At 36.9% G+C, this 16,717-nt stretch overlaps 1 protein-coding gene across 1 annotated transcript in view; it reads right to left on the bottom strand.

Annotated features, from left to right (window-relative positions):
* Positions 1-305: 305 nt before the first annotated feature.
* Positions 306-16,717, bottom strand: part of AGGF1 (angiogenic factor with G-patch and FHA domains 1) — a 37,730-nt gene continuing 21,318 nt past the window's right edge. The window contains exons 9-14 of the mRNA XM_070412215.1: positions 12,041-12,142; positions 10,836-11,001; positions 8,984-9,066; positions 4,507-4,634; positions 4,277-4,376; positions 306-3,042 (exon numbers count right to left, since the gene is read on the bottom strand). Coding sequence (XP_070268316.1) covers positions 2,842-3,042; positions 4,277-4,376; positions 4,507-4,634; positions 8,984-9,066; positions 10,836-11,001; positions 12,041-12,142 — 780 coding nt within the window. The 3' untranslated portion in view covers positions 306-2,841. The remainder of the gene's footprint in view (positions 3,043-4,276; positions 4,377-4,506; positions 4,635-8,983; positions 9,067-10,835; positions 11,002-12,040; positions 12,143-16,717) is intronic.

Here is a 16,717-nt window from a genome sequence, read left to right as displayed (position 1 = left end):
CCTGTTGCTCACCTTTTCAACTTCCCTTGTAGCTGTGGGTAGGCATGTTACCAGGTTCTGGCTAGCAGCCGTAAGGAGAAGTGTGTTATGAGAGCTTCTGAGTAGGCTTTGCTCTCCTGTACAAGAGAACTAAACAAACACTACTCTCTTTACTCCTTCTGCCTGTTTCAGAAATAAATGTAATGACTGATGTTCCAAAAGTCACTCTGCAACTACAAAGCCACAATTAACACGAAGAACAGTAAAGCAGAAAGGCAGAGTGAGAGCCTGGGCTGAGATAAACAGACACACACATGAATGCTGACTCATTTTAAAGAATCCAAATGTATTTCCTACTTTACAGTCTAAAAAGATGAAATAAAACATTTTGAATCAAAGATTCAGACACAAAAGTAATGCCCTACAAAAATAAGCCATTTAGAATAAGATGTTAGAGAAAATACTTTCAACTGTTCCTGAGAACGTGTTGGGTCCAGAAATGCCTTTCTGGCTCCCTGCCAAGCACATCCCTCTGTCCTGCAACTCGATAGGGTGGCCTTGTGCAAAATCTCTGATACGTCTGCTCTACCTTGTTGGAAATTTCTATCTTCTTTTGCCTGCAATTTGAAAATGTACCAAATTAAGAAATAATATTTTACACAATACGTTGGAAGGTATTTGATTCGGGTGAATCATCAGAAGTAAAAACTGTCTAAAAGCAGAAAAAAAAATCTTTTCTTTTTGAAAAAAAGTATTTCTTAACTATTTAATTATAGAAAAAAATTTCTGTTATTTTTCTTTAATGTTGATAGTTTCTTCTGTTCTCAATTTTACCAACTTCTCATGTTCTGGCAAAAATATAAAATGTTAAGATTTCTCAAATTAGCAACTTGTAGCTCCACTTAAAATAACCCTTAAAGGCTATTAAATTAATAACTCTACATAGTGTGAATAAACTATAATTTAAAATACTAGACACAAAACAATTTTACGTGTAATCCAAATTGTACATAATTGACATGTATGCTTCTGAACAAACAGAAGCTCACATTTGTACTACTTTTATGGTTTACAAAGTGGTTTTATATACATTTTCTCATTTTCTATTTAAGACAGACATGTGAAATGAATATTATTTCATAATTGGAAATAGATACAAACATGATTCAGTGCTTTAACCACTATACAGTGTAGCCCTGAGACTTTGATCTGCAAAGGGGTTTAATAATGCAAGTATCACATATATTTCAGGGTTGTTTTTTAGTTTTTATCACCATTTTCAAGTTTCCATTTTCTTAACAAAAGAAAACAATGAAAAAAGTTTTCTGCAAAACAGTTATAAAAATGGGAACTATATAGACAGTATACTAACCCAATGAGTAAGATCTACCAGAAGCAAATTCTACTTTGGGAATTCTGTATTGTTACCTATATACAGGGCACCAGTACCAAACCACATTTAGATGAGTAATTATTTTTCTAATTTAGAGAAAATAATGCAGGAAACTCCTGTTGCCTCCAAGTCTAATGCACATATATTTGTGTTAGAGTGTGTAGGTGGCCAGGAAGGATACAGAAAAATATAACCACATCTGGAGTTCTAGGGCCTCTGATTATCCCAACTTAGGCTTTAAGGGACTTAATAACTTGGTCACATGTCTCATCTTTAATAATAAATTTATTTTTCTTTCCTCACTCCCTTTTCTTTTGACGTACCCTATACCATTTAGACTAGAAATTCCAACAGGTAGCCTTTTCTTCTGAATTATTTTCCTTATTGTACTTTTTTTCCCCAGAATTTTTCTTTCCTATTCTAAATCTTGAAGACATTTCTTTATAGCAGATGAGGGAGCTGTAGCTTATATTCACTGCCAAAAGAGGGTCAGTTCCAGCATTAATTTCCCAGACAAGAGCTGAGAGAAAAGTCCAACGGAAGAAAATAGTGATAACTGGCAGAGCGGTGACACCTGCACTCAGGAAACTGCACTGCAGCTCTCCAGCATTCCAGGGAGTCCTCTTGTCACTGCTCTGCCACTTTCAAAAGGAAAATTCTGGCTGGTAGTGAGTTCAAAGCAGACCAGTATGTTTAAATCATTGGTTCAATGAATCACTCTTTCTGATGTTACAATGTGTTTATTGCATTTGAGAACATTTTCAATAAATACTTGAGTTTGAGGCCTTGGCTAGATAATCTGTTGGCAGTAGAAATTAGATTTATCTGGCAAAACTCCATTGCCAGCAATGGGATTTATCAAAACTACAAATGCCAGTACAATGAATATTTCAATACTGTACTCAATTGTTCATATCTAAATATTTAATCTATGAAACAAACCAATGTAAATGCTTAATATATAGTACAAATCAACAGATTCTTCACAGAAGAAAACAATGAAAGACTAATTTTCTACGTGTCACCTGTTCGTTAGTTCTTCAATACTATTACTTAACATTATTTCAAGGAAAATAAAATTTATGCACCTCTACCCATGTTTTCTCAACATAATGAACATATGGAGACAAAGACAAATGTACATTTAAATCATTAGTGGGGATATGAATTTTTTGCTGATATGGCTAGTTACTTATGTAGGTCTTATAAATGACAAGATAAAATAACAAAGTTTGATAAGCTCATCCATGCCCTGTGAACTTTAATCCACCCATCAAATAACTTGATACATTCACTACTTACTAGTTTTTAAAAAATATTTTTTAAAAGCTGCAAACCACACTTTATTATACATATTTGAACCATGAGGGGGTAAATTGTGATACAGGTTCCCTCATGCCACTGGCTCTTTTGGAGGGAAAAGTTCCAGATTCTGTTAAAAAGCTTGAATTGTGTTCTAGGACTGACCTTCACTCTACAGTCCCTTTGACCCAAGGAACAGTCCCTGGTGCGTCTTTTTGAGGCTTAGTTTCTGGGAAGTTTTCAGCAAACCTCTCTCGTGCTTTCTCCCAGTTCTTCTTGCTCTTGTTTTGGAGAAGGTGAACATCTTCAATTGAGGATGGCTTACCTGTCCCCAAGCCTGCATGTGTTCGTCGAAGCTGAAGCTGAATCTATTACCAAAAGTTGAGCAGAGGAATTATTTACTGTACAGTCAAAGCACATTAAAATCTGCTTTGTCCAACTTAGTATTTTAAGTATAATTCTTTTGATTTAGAAAAGATTGATGCAAAAGAAAAACCTATCAAAATGTATCAGATACATGCAGAAATACATACATGATTATACATGGAACTTAAATTTTTTTACATTGTCTTGTCTGTCAATAAGGACAGTTCCCTCAACAACAAATAGAGTGCTCCTTAAATAGCACTGAAATTCATGGAAATGCTGCAGAATCTGTCATCCTACTCTAATCAAAAGTACAGCAATAGATGTATTTAAACCTACTATCCTAGCCTCACCTACGTAAGTGAAGTCATAAAAAGAACTCAATTGCTTATTTTCATAAAAGGAGGGGAATACTTCCCATTATGCTGGGACCCATTAAAAGCTACCAGTTACTGAGTCCCTAATATGTCAGGCACCATGCTAGGAGCTTTATCTCCATGACATCATTGAAAAACAGTTCTTACCCCCATTTTTACATATGAAAACTGAAGTCCAAACTTGCCCTAAGTCCCACAGATAGTAAGCAGCAGAGCACTATTTTAACCTAGGTCTAGCTATAAAACCTATGTTGTTCCCATTGTATTTCAATGAAGTGAGAAAATTTACATTAAACTCCGTGATTCATTCATTATTTCTTTAGGTACCAAGTAATTATGAAGAAAGTTCTTCAGTCATGTTACTTTGTAAGGTTTTTGTGAAAGATAATCTGAATTCGGATGAACCATGAGACTGGAATTAAATCATTGTATTGTTTTTCAAACATTATTCTCTCTATTGCTTGTTACATGCTCTGATTCCTGAACCCAAAACAGATTCTCCAGCTAATATAAAATCTGCCTATTTGTAAAGTAACACTGTAACTGCTCCTGCAATGCTTAGTACCATGAAATCATTAAAAACAACTAAATGATACAGAAAAACTTTGACTTGGGAAATAACACTATCCTAGCTCCACTGAAGGAAAAACTCTTAAGAGGCTTCCTGAAAATATTAAAACCAAAATAAAACAATGCACATATATGTATTTGGTAATCATAAATGCCACTGAGGCAGTAATCACGTCTGCTTTTGCTTGCTACTATAGTACTAGCTCTTAAGGCAATGCCTGGCATATATTAGGTACACAGTCAACACACCTGCTAAAGAATAAAGAGTGAAAGAAAACGCAATTCTTACCGGAGTTTTCATTCCTCCGCCATCCTTCCCCAGGCCCTCTCCTTTTTTCCAACCCATCTTTTCCAACATCTTCCGACCTTTGTTGCTATCAGTAATTTCACTTTAAAAAAAAATTAAGATGATTAACTGATTTCTAAAAGACCACTTAGGTCACATTTATAATAAATGAATAAATTAAAAATAATTGGTACAACTACTTTAGAAACTACTTTGGAAAAGTTAATACTTACGAATGAACAGATGCAGGAGCATCATCTCTTTGGAAAGTTCCTTCACTTCCAATCTGCTTCCTCCGTTTCCCTGCTCTATCTTTATATTTTGGGTTCTTCAATGCCTTTTCATCTTCATAGTCTGTATTCTTTATAAATATGAAATACTCAATGAAAACAAATATATAAAAATGTAATGCCTGTATATATGCCTTATTAGCAATATTGTTCAATGTGGTCTCTATTAAACAATTAATTAAAACAAGCCATGATATAAATGAAGACAATTATGTTATTGAATATGCTATTTTTATTCCATCCCCTTTAAACTGTTTATATTATTCAAAGTTGTATTAAAACATAAGTTGTATACAGAATATAAATCATATGTGAATTATGAGTAAAGAATATGTTAAGTTGCATGGAGCTTAACATACTCTGTATTCTTAAAAAAATTTTTTTTCTATGATTGATTTCAGAAATAGGAAGGGAGAGGGAGAGAGATAGAAACATTAATGATGAGAGAGAACCACTGATCAGCTGCCTCCTGCATGCCCCACACTGGGGATTGAGCCTACAACCCATGCCCTGACCAGGAATCACACTGTGACCTCCTGGTTCATAGGTTGACACTCAACCACTGAGCCACACCAGCCGGGCCATGCTCCTTATTCTTATTAAGTAAAGAGTATGTTAAGCTCCATGCTAGGTGATGGAATACAAAGAAATTTATAATCCAGGAAGACAGACACATAATCTTTAGCAAGCTACAGTATGATTGGTTCAACAATAGAGGTATACATAGTATGTGGCAGTAAGCACAAAAGAGCAGGTAGTCAATTCAGGTTGGAGCTTCAGAGAAGGCTTCTCTCCACCCTTTGTTATTACTTGTTGATCTTTATGTAAAAAGTATGTCATTCATCCAGAGTTGCTAGGGGCTGCTAGTGCAATTCAAGGAAAGTACCACAGAAGTTTTTACCTAATTTTGCTTGTAATCAGAGAAGCAAAACAGAACCACTGATCTCAATGGGCTTTTCTCCAAAAGATGATTCAGAAATTGAGTTAAAATTTATTTATTTATATTTTTGTTAATCCTCACCTGAGGATATTTTTTCCATTGAGTTTTTTAGGGAGAGTGGAAGAGAGAGGGAAAGACAGAGAGAAACATCGATGTGAGAGAAACACATTGATTGGTAGCCTCCTGAACAAGCCCCGACCAGGTCCCGGGCCGGGGAGAAGGCTGCAACCAAGGTACATGCCCTTGACTGGAATCAACTCGGAACCCTTTGGTCTGCAGGCCAATGCTCTATCCACTAAGCCAAACCAGCTATGGCGAGTTAAAATTTTTGAGAAAACATTTTATTCCCTCCTTATATATCTTTTATTTTACTCCCACATTAGTCCCCTGACATTTTTTTTTCTATTATGATTTCTGTCCATTAGCACAAAAGTAACAAAAAAATACAATTTTGCAGTACATATATTATTTTGGAGCATCTTTCCCACATCTTCATGAAGTGTAAAAATCACTGGACAAATACACTAATTTAGACCTAAATCAGTGATGGCGAACCTTTTGAGCTCGGCCTGTCAGCATTTTGAAAAACCCTAACTTAACCCTGGTGCCGTGTTACATATAGAAGTTTTTTGATATTTGCAACCATAGTAAAACAAAGACTTTTATTTTTGATATTTATTTTATATATTTAAATGCCATTTAACAAAGAAAAATCAACCAAAAAAATGAGTTTGCGTGTCACCTCTGACACGCGTGTCATAGGTTTGCCGTCACTGACCTAGATTCTATACCTAGCTCTATCACTTAGTAACTGAGTGACCCTTAGCTTTAGTTTCTCAAATGTAAACTGAAAATATTACCTTCCTGGTCTACTTACAGGATTAAATGGCAATACTTTTCACAGCAGCGGGGGCAGCCTTATTGAGGTATATTAACATACAATAAATTACACATAAAGTGTACAATTAGACACTTTTGAGATGTGTCTATACCTATGAAACCATCACCCCAATCAATAAACAAATCCATCTCCCACAAGTGTCCTTGTCCTTTTTTGTAATCTATCCCTCAGATCCTCCCTGCACATCCTTCTTCTCCTGTATCAGGCAACCAGGCAATCTTTCTATCACATGTAAGTTTGTTTTCCTACAGTTTTATATAAATAGACTAGAGGCCCGGCGCATGAAATTCGTGCAGGCAGGGGGGTGTCCCTCAGCCCAGCCTGCACCCTCTCCAATCTGGGACCCCTCAGGGGATGTCCGACTGGCAGTCGGACATCCCTCTCACAATCCTGGACCGCTGGCTCCTAATCGCTCACCTGCCTGCCTGCCTGGTTGCCCCTAACTGCCCATCCCCCGCCGGCCTAATCACCCCTCACTGCCTCTGCGTGCGGGCCTGATCACCCCTAACTGCCCCCCACTGCCGGCCTTGTCGCCCCTAACTGCCCCCGCTGCCGGCAAGATCGCTCCCAACTGACCCCTCTGCCAGCCTAATCACTCCCAACTGCCCCCCCTGCTGGCCTGGTCGCCCCCCATGGCCCCCCGCTGGCCTGGTCACCCCACACAGCCTGCTGTTCAGTCATTTGGTCGTCCCTCACTAACCCCCCTGCCGGCCTGGTCGTAGGCAGCCATCTTGTAGGGGTGTGATGGTCAATTTGCATACTACCTCTTCATTATATAGGAAGTATATACTATGTACTCTTGTCTAGCTTCTTTCACTCAGCATTGAGATTCATCCATATTGCAGCCCATATCAGTAGCTCATGCTTTTTTATTGCTAAATAGTATTTGACCACAGAGGCATATACCACAGTTTATTTATCCATTCATAATGAACACATAAATTTTTTCCAGTTTTGGCTATTAGAAAAATTGCTGCTATGAACATTTGTTTACTAGTTTTTATATGAGCATATGCTTTCATTTCTCTTGGATAAATACCTTAGATTAGAGTGGTGAGTTCCTATTCCTCTACATGCCTACCAACATTTGTTATGGTCAGTCTTTTTAATTCTTTTTAATTTGTATTTCCTAATGACTACTGATACCGAACATCTTTTCATGTGTTTGACATCTGTACATCAGCTGAAAGTATCTATTCAAATCTTTTGCTCATTTTTTAATTGACTTGTTTTTACTGAGTTTTCAGAGTTCATTCTGTATTCTAGATATAAGATGTATGATTTTTATCAGATTGATTTGCAAATATTTTTCCCAGTTTGTGGCTTATCTTTTCATCCTTTTAACAGTGTCTTTGGAGAAACAGAAGTATTAGAGGAAGTGCAATTTATTAATATGCTCTTTTATGAACTATGCTTTCAGTGTTAGATATATAAAAAAATCTTTGCCTAAAAGGTTTGCTTAGAAAAGTTTTATAGTTTTAGATTTTTTTAAATATATTTTATTGATTTTTTACAGAGAGGAAGGGAGAGAGATAGAGAGTTAGAAACATCGATGAGAGAGAAACATCGATCAGCTGCCTCCTGCACATCCCCTACTGGGGATGTGCCCGCAACCCAGGTACATGCCCTTGACCGGAATCGAACCTGGGACCTTTCAGTCCGTAGGCCAACGCTCTATCCACTGAGCCAAACCGGTTTCGGCATAGTTTTAGATTTTAAATTCATATCTATGATCCCTTTTGAATTCATTTATATATTATGTGGTGTGAATCAAAGTTCTTTTTGTTGTTATTTTTGCATATGGTAACTTAATTATTCATTTAAAAAAACCACCCCTTCTCCACCAAATTGCTTCACACCTTTGCTGAAATCACACACACCTGTCTATCTATATGGATTTATTTCTGGATTCATTATTCTGTTTCCCTGACTTGTTTATCCTTATGCCAATACTATACTGTATTACTGTAATTTATAACAAGTGTTGAAATCAGGCAGCTTTAGCCCTTCAACTATGTTCTTTTATGGTAACATTTGAATGCAAGTTTTTTTTTTTGTTTTTTTTTAAATATATATTTTATTGATTTTTTTTTACAGAGAGGAAAGGAGAGGGATAGAGAGTTAGAAACATCAATGAGAGAGAAACATTGATCAGCTGCCTCCCGCACACCCCCTACTGGGGATGTGACCGCAACCAAGGTACATGCCCTTGACCGGAATCGAACCTGGAACCCTTGAGTCCACAGGCTGATGCTCTATCCACTGAGCCAAACCAGTTAGGGCTGAATGCAAGTTTTTAAAACCAGAAATGGCTATCAAAATGTAGGGAAGAAAATGGAGACATATGTAATACTTTAAACAATAAAGAATTTGAATTTAAAAAAATGTAGGGTACTATTATCTTTTTTCTACTTCAACCTCAACAGTTGTTAAGGTAACAACAGTAAACAACTAAAAGAAATTACATAAACTTCAAAATCATTCTAAATAACTATTTTTATATATATGAAAGTGGCTATGCATATCTAAAGGCATTTTTATTCAAAATCAGGTACACATATGATACTTAACATCCTTACCCGTAAACCATATTTTACTCGTATTTTCTTTAACTCTTTTCTCCTTTCCAACTCTTTCTCTTCCTTGCTTAGTGTTGGACCAACTAAAAGGAAAAAGTGAGTCTGATTTAAAAAGAAAAACTCACTAAAGCTGACAGATTTTATATAAAATAGTCATATTTAATAATTAAAAACTAATTAATAATATTCTCATCCCATCTATAAATTAATCAAATGTGCAAATAAACATTAATATAAAGGAATCTTGAGTTGTGATGATGTCCTTTCAACATTTTGGTAATTAAATCTACTTGGAAAATAAACCAAAACCCAAAGATTATAGGAATGTAATAGTACAGACAACAAAAGAAACAACAAACACTAAGATTCTTAAATACTGTGACTTTTCCAAAGAAACGCAGGCATGTGCAAAAGAAAAACCACAGATCCCAAGATTTATATTACTTTGTAAAGTGTCATACTTATTTTCATGATCTAGCATCAGGAAACAAAAAATATACAATGACCATGTAAAATTGATATTTAGGGGGAAAACTGATGTGAAAAAAATTTGTTCTTACTAGTTCAAGGTATCTATTTAAATTTTAAAAGCCTTAGATGAGTGAGTTTAAAGCAAAATAGCAACTTCCCAGTGTTACTTTCTACAGAAAATCATGGTGTATACTTAGATGATACATCAACATAAACTATAGTAGGAAAGCATATCAACCAATAACTCTTAATATCTTGACCTATTATTTTCTACTGGAGGCCCAATGCACGAAATTCATGCAAGGGCCTTGGCCCCAACCTCCGCCCATCACTGCCACAGCCGGGGCCTCTGCAGCCTCTACCTCGGCCCCCACTCACTGTGGCTTTGTCTGGAAGGAAGGACGTCCGGTCTAACTAGCATATTACACTTTTATTATTATAACTAGAGGCCCAATGCACGAAGATTCGTGCAAGAATGGGCCTTCCTTCCCCTGGCTGCCAGTACCACCTTCGCTCCGGCCTGGAGCTGCCTTTCCACCTTCCCAGAGGCCCGGAGCAGCTGGGGTGGTGCGCAACACCTGCGTCCCACCCCGCCCCTGGCCACTTGGTGCCTGTGTATGCAAATTAACCCGCCATCTTTGTTTGGTTAATTTGCATACTCACTCCTGATTGGCTGGTGGGCATCATGAAGGTACAGTCAATTTGCATCTTTCTCTTTTTTGTAGATAGTTACTATTATATGACAGAGTTTAACTGTGGATGACTTTTTCATATCAGTAAATAAATGTTAAAAGGAAACCAATCTATTATAGTTGTGTCACAATTACTCTTTTGAAGAATATGTAGCTGCTTCAAAAGCCTACTAAACTAGATTAGCAAAGACAGAGCTAATGATTACCTCCTAGACAGAAAGTAACCTAATGCTATAAAAGAACAGCTATTATACAGAAAAATCAACTACAATCATAACAGACTAGCCTAGTTCTCAAATTTTAAATACATCTCATTTCTTAGTCTCATTTGACAATATTTATTGAAATATAAATTATCTCACCTTAGCCAGTGTGGCTCAGTTGATTGGAGCGTTGTCCTGTACCAAAAGATGGCAGGTTCAATCCCCAGTCAGGGAGAGTTCAGGAGGCAACCAATGGACGTTTCTCTCTCTCACTGATGTTTCTCTTTCTCTCTTCATCTTTCCCCCTCTCCCTCCCTCCATTTCTCCCTCCCTTTCTCCCTTCCTCTCTCTAAAATCAGTAATATATATCAATTCTCTCAACATAGTATTATATCAAGATATGAAGCTCGTAGCCAACTGATACATATTTAGCACACTCCAGTGAATTTGAAAGTTATCATGCACATTAAAAATAGTTTCACATACCAAAAGATTCATCTTTCTTATCAAGACGAAGGTGAGCTCTAACCTGCCCTGGTTCGCAGCCATCACAGGTATCACTGCCAGGGTGAATGTGAAAGGACAACACAGTCTCTCCAATTTTCACTTCATCTCCATGCTCAAGTACATAAGGATCACATTTAGTTTTAGGCTGAAGGGAAAAATTACAAAACAGAAATCCAAAAAGAGTTACATATGATTATTTTATGTCAAATGGAAGTAATGTCTGATTATAACAAAAATATTTTTGAGATGGTTCTCAATGAGATAGGCATACATATGCACACACATTTCCACAACTTAAGGATGATCCATAATGTTCTACTAGTGGAGAAGATAACACAATCTCCTATCTCCATGCCCAATCCTATCAGAGAAATACCCACCCAAACTTTAAACAATCTAGTACCAAAACAAATAAAGACTAAGTGTTCAGGGGATAAGTGCATCATTATTCTTCTTCCTCTTGACAATTTCATTTTTTAAGTATACGTCCTCCCTTCCAGTGCCAAGCACTTTGCTACATGTTGAAGATAGAAGAGTTAATTGGATAGACATAGCCGCTACCTTCAAGGAATTTAAAGTTTAGCAATACTTTCATTAAAATAAAATTTTAAAAACACAAAAAAGGACCCCTAAAGCTGCTGTAAAAACATTTACTCTGAATAGCTTTAAAATGCATTTATCTCGCCCTGCCAGTGTGGCTCAGTGTTTGAGCATCTACCTATGAACCATGAGGCCAGGTTCAAGTCTAAATCAGGGTACATGCTGAGGATGCAGGCTCAATCCCCAGTAAGGGGCTTGCAGGAGGCAGTGATAGATGATTTTCTCTCATCATTGATGTTTCTATCTCTCCCTCTCCCTTCTCTGAAGCAATAAAAACATATTTTTAAAAATGCATTTATCTCTTAAGACAAGGCATAGATACATAATTAGAAGTCAAAACTCAATAGTCAAGTATTAACTTATTATATCCTTCTTCAGCCCTTTTTCAGAATTCCCTTCCATGTAACACATTTGGACTTGAACACTGACCTAGCCAAATGATATATATAATAGCTATGGCCTTCAGGAATAAAAAATTTCGGTTCATTTTTTAAAAATAATGTGCAAGTAATTTTTATATATACATGTATACACACATATACATACATGCACACACGCGTGCACACACACACACACACACTCACCTGAAGAATCTGTTTTCCATTAACAACTGTACCATTTTGACTGCCTTGATCCACAAGGACATAACTTTGTAAGTCATGGTCAAAATAAATTTCTGCATGAAACTTAAAAAAGAAACAAGGTAATTATAAAATAGTATACTTTTTAAAACCATAGATAACAATTTCTCTATGATAAGACACAATGGAGTTTAGGCCCTGATAATTTAACTTTTATTATTTTTAATACTTTTTCTGAATACAAAAGTACTATGATGCTTCTGGTAGAAATGTGGAGGCTCCAGAAGAAAAAGTCACCTATAATTCTACCTATAACTATCAATAATTCAGTGTGTCCTACCTTTCCTACTTCTAAAATATAGTTGAGACTATACCATATAAACAATTTGAAATTATTTTTTTACCAAATATAAGTACTTGTCTATATCATTAAAAGTTCTAAATTCAAAAGATGATTTGAAACATTCAAAGTCAACTTCTCAGAGAAGTTTTCCAGTTTTTTAACATTCAGGACTAATTACTCTATCCTTGCTCCACAGCACTTTGTTTATCTAATACTTATGAAGTTATATGAATATGTGAATGTTATTATACTGCTTATAATTACTGCTTACATTAGTTTACATTTTTGCTTGCCTCTCAGTATATATCACAGTGACTCATACATATGAATACTGGATATGTATTCAATACATGTCTCTTTAATTGGATAAAGAGCTGCAGAAATATTTAATTAAAAATTTCATACACAATACAATACAGTACAATACAATACAATACGGTAGGAATGTAAAATGGTGCAGCTGCTTTGGAGGGGTCTGGCAGTTCCTCAAAAAGTTAAACTGAGTTACCACACAACCCAACAATTCTACTCATAGGTCTGAATCAAGAGAAAACCATACATCCAAACAAAAACTTGTACATGAATGTTCATAGCAGCATTATTCTTAACCATCTATAGACACAAGCAGTGGACCTTTTTTAATTGAATTCAAAATATCATGGCAGTTGACCAGTAAATAGCCAAAAAGTAGAAACAATTCAAATGCCCATCAATTGATGAATAACACAATGTAGTATATCCATAAAATGGAATATTATTTGGCAATAAAAAGAAATGAAGTACTGACATACGCTACAACATGGATGGATCTTGAAAACATGCTAAGTAAAAAAGCTAGTTGCCGGAGTCCATTCATTCATTGTCTTCACTAGCTGAGTTTAGACAGAGACTCCCCAAAAGCTAGTAGCCATTGAAAGTCCTAGCAAAGGTCAGGGCTGTGCACCACCCAGTTAATCTAGGAACCATTCAGTTAATTTAGGTAATAATAGTTGAAGCATCCCCATCTTAGTTCCCTTAATTCCTTAGATAGTTATGTAGATCCTTGTTGATTATTGTTAATCAGTTACTCTGCCTACACTCGGAAATCTATTGATAAGCTAATCAGTTACTCTGCCTACACTTGGAAATCTATTGATGAGTTAATCAGATACTTTTGTCTACTCCTGGAAATTGCTGATCTGTGTGTCATTGAAACTTCCTTTTCTTAAGGGCTACTCCAGATCAATAAAAGATTGGAGCAGCCTGAGCATGGGAGGAAGTCCTTCGGGACTTGCCCGCCTGGTCCCCCAATATTGCAAAATTATCTCGTGTCTTTTTCTCTCATTTGCTGTGTGGCTCCTCTTTCAGGTACTGAACCCTACTCCACGCAGAACGTGGAGGGAGTGTAACTCGACACTAGTTACAAAAGATTACATATTATATAATTCCATTTACATAAAATATACAGAAAAGGCAAATCCATAGAGACAAGATTGGTGGTTGCATAGGGCTGTGGGGGTTGGAAAGAAATGAGTGATTACTATTGGGTTTGTTTCTTTTTCTGGTGATGAAAATGTTCTGAAATTGATGTGATGATTGCAGAACTCTGTGAATACACTAAAAACCTCTGAATTATATACTTCCATTGGGCAAATTGTATCCTATATAATGAAGAGGTGATATGCAAATTGACCATCACCCCAACACACAAGATGGCCGCCCCCAGGTGGTCAAAGATGGCCAGCAGGGGAGGGCTGTTGGGAGGGACCAGGTCTGCAAGGGAGGAAAGTTAGGGGCAACCGGACCAGCAAAGGAGGACAGTTGGGGGGGACCCAGGCCTGCAGGGGAGGGCAGTTAGGGGTGACCAGGCCTGCAGGGGAGGGCAGTTGGGAGGGACCAGGCCAGCAGGAGAGGGCAGTTAGGGGCGACCAGGCTGGCAAGGGAGGGCAGTTAGGGGTGACCGGGCTGGCAGGCAGAAGTGATTAGGAGCAATCAGGCAGGCAGGCAGGCAGGCAGGCAGGCGAGCGGTTGGGAGCCAGCAGTCGTGAATTGTGAGAGGGATGTCTGACTCCCCATTTAGGCCCAGCCCCAGTGGGATCAGGCCTAAACGGGCAGTCGGACATCCCTCAAGGGGTCCCAGATTGGAGAGGGTACAGGCTGAGTTGAGAGACAACCCCTGCCCCCGTGTACAAATTTCGTGCACCAAGCCTCTAGTATGGTGTATAAACTATATCACAATAAGGTTATTTTTTTAAAATTTCATGAAAATGTTTCAAACACACAAAAGAATATATTGAACTTATCTACCTGTGACCCAGCTTTAATAAAATTTTCCATATTTGCCTCAGATTTTTTAAATAAATTATCCACCAATGTATACCTCACTCCATCTATCCCCCACCCTTCCTTTTCAGAGGTTCAATGTTTAATTACTAGAGGCCCGGTGCATGAAACCCATGCACGGGTAGGGTCCCTAGGCCTGGCCGGCAATCAGGGCAGATAGGGGTCTTCTGGCTGCTGGCTGGGGCCTCCCTTCCCCAGTTGCCGGCTGAACTCCTGATCGAACTCCTGAGGGGACACTGCATATTAGCCTTTTATATATATAGACTAGAGGCCCAATGCACGAAATTCGTGCAAGGGGCTCAGCCCTTGCAGCTGTGGCAGCTTGCCTTGGCCCTCGCAGCCCAGGCTTCGTCCAGAAGGACATCCGGAAGGTTGTTCGGCTGTCCAGTCAAATTAGCATATTGTGCTTTTATTATTATAGGTGACACATCTCATTACAATTTTACCACATATCTATGTATCCATAAACAATACATGTTTATTTTGCCTAGTTCAGAACCTGATATGAGAGTCATACTGTATGAATTTTTGAGATGTAATTTATATACAGGAAATGCATAGGCCTTAAATGTATAGGCTGATGAGTTCTGGCAAATGTATGCTACTGTACATATTTCTTTTATTTTTGCCTCTTTGGTTAAATATTAGGTTATAAGGTACATCCAGGTATTGTGCACAGTTGTACCACTGTGCTGAATGGTAATCCATTGTATAAACGCACCACAATCTACATATTCTTCTGATAATGGATATCCAGGTTTCCCCTAAGATTAAAGATTTTTTTTAAATGTTTCTATGAACATTCTTGTACATTAAATCTTCTTGTGGACAATACAAGTGTTTCTCTGGAGTATATACTTAGGAATAAAATTACTAAGCAATAGTATATGGAAATCTTAAACTTTATTAAATAGTGCCATATTGTTTTCCAAAGTGGTTGTACCAATTTATATTCCCATCAGCAGCCTATAAGAATTCTTGTTGTTCTAATAGACTTAACAGTTGGTATTGTCAGAATTTTGTTTTTTCAAGCATAACAGGTGTGAAATTAAATCTCATCATTGTGATTTTAATTTGCACATCCCTGATTACTACTGAAGCTGAAACCTTTTCTTATTCTTATTAGCCATTTGGGTTTCCTATTCTGTAAATTTCCTCTACATGCCCTTCGTATGTTTTATTCAGTTGGGTTGTTTAGATAATAACTATATCAAAGAATTTAAATATTTTCAAGTCTCCTGACTTGGAACCTTATTCCAAAGAGCTGTTCTAAATTATGCTCCCAACAGGAATGATATTTAATAAATATGATCAATGAAAACAGACATCTTGGCTTCATTTGTATTTCTTAAATTATGAGAAAAATTGGTTTTCATAGAATAACCATGATATTCTCTCTACTCTGAATTGTTTATGTCCTTTAATTATCTATTGGTATCACAGTGGGGTTTTAAAGTGAATTTGTATGAACATTTAAAATGTAAAGGAGATATATTTTGTCATATTTTTCTGACTATTCTAGTTTGCCTTTTAAATTTGTTTCTTAATATATAAAGAACTTCAAACTTAAATTACTTAAAATTGTCCTGTCATCTATGATTTTTCCCCCTTTTAACTTATGAAATCTTTTATCCAGTGGTAAAATACTTGTTTCTGTTTTTTTCCCTAATAGTAATACAAAGTGTGTATGTTTGTGTGTGTGTGTGTGTGTGTGTGTGTGTGTGTGTGTGTGTGTGTGTGTAGCGGGGGGGGGGGGGGGGGGGATAAATTTTTTTATCTACCTGGATATGTGTGATATAATATATATTGTCAAACTGATTTCACAGTTAACAGATTATTTACCCCACCAGTGGACATGATAGTTTAAAAGAAAGAAAGAAAAGGCAGAAATGCCACCACTGAACCACCTGTGTTTTTAGACTGGAGTGAGGGAAGGAGTTCTTTGCTATTTAAGTTACAGACTGGGTTTTCTTTGGGGGCAAAAGAATAAAGGTTCACAGGAAAGTTAAAAAGCA

The sequence above is a fragment of the Myotis yumanensis genome, unplaced genomic scaffold (assembly GCF_028538775.1).
Source record: "Myotis yumanensis isolate MYYU_CA2020_CCGP unplaced genomic scaffold, mMyoYum1.0.hap1 SCAF_4, whole genome shotgun sequence".
In the NCBI taxonomy this organism is placed as follows: domain Eukaryota; kingdom Metazoa; phylum Chordata; class Mammalia; order Chiroptera; family Vespertilionidae; genus Myotis; species Myotis yumanensis.
Note: the sequence above shows the minus strand (reverse complement) of the source record. Positions and strands in the feature narration are given on the sequence as shown.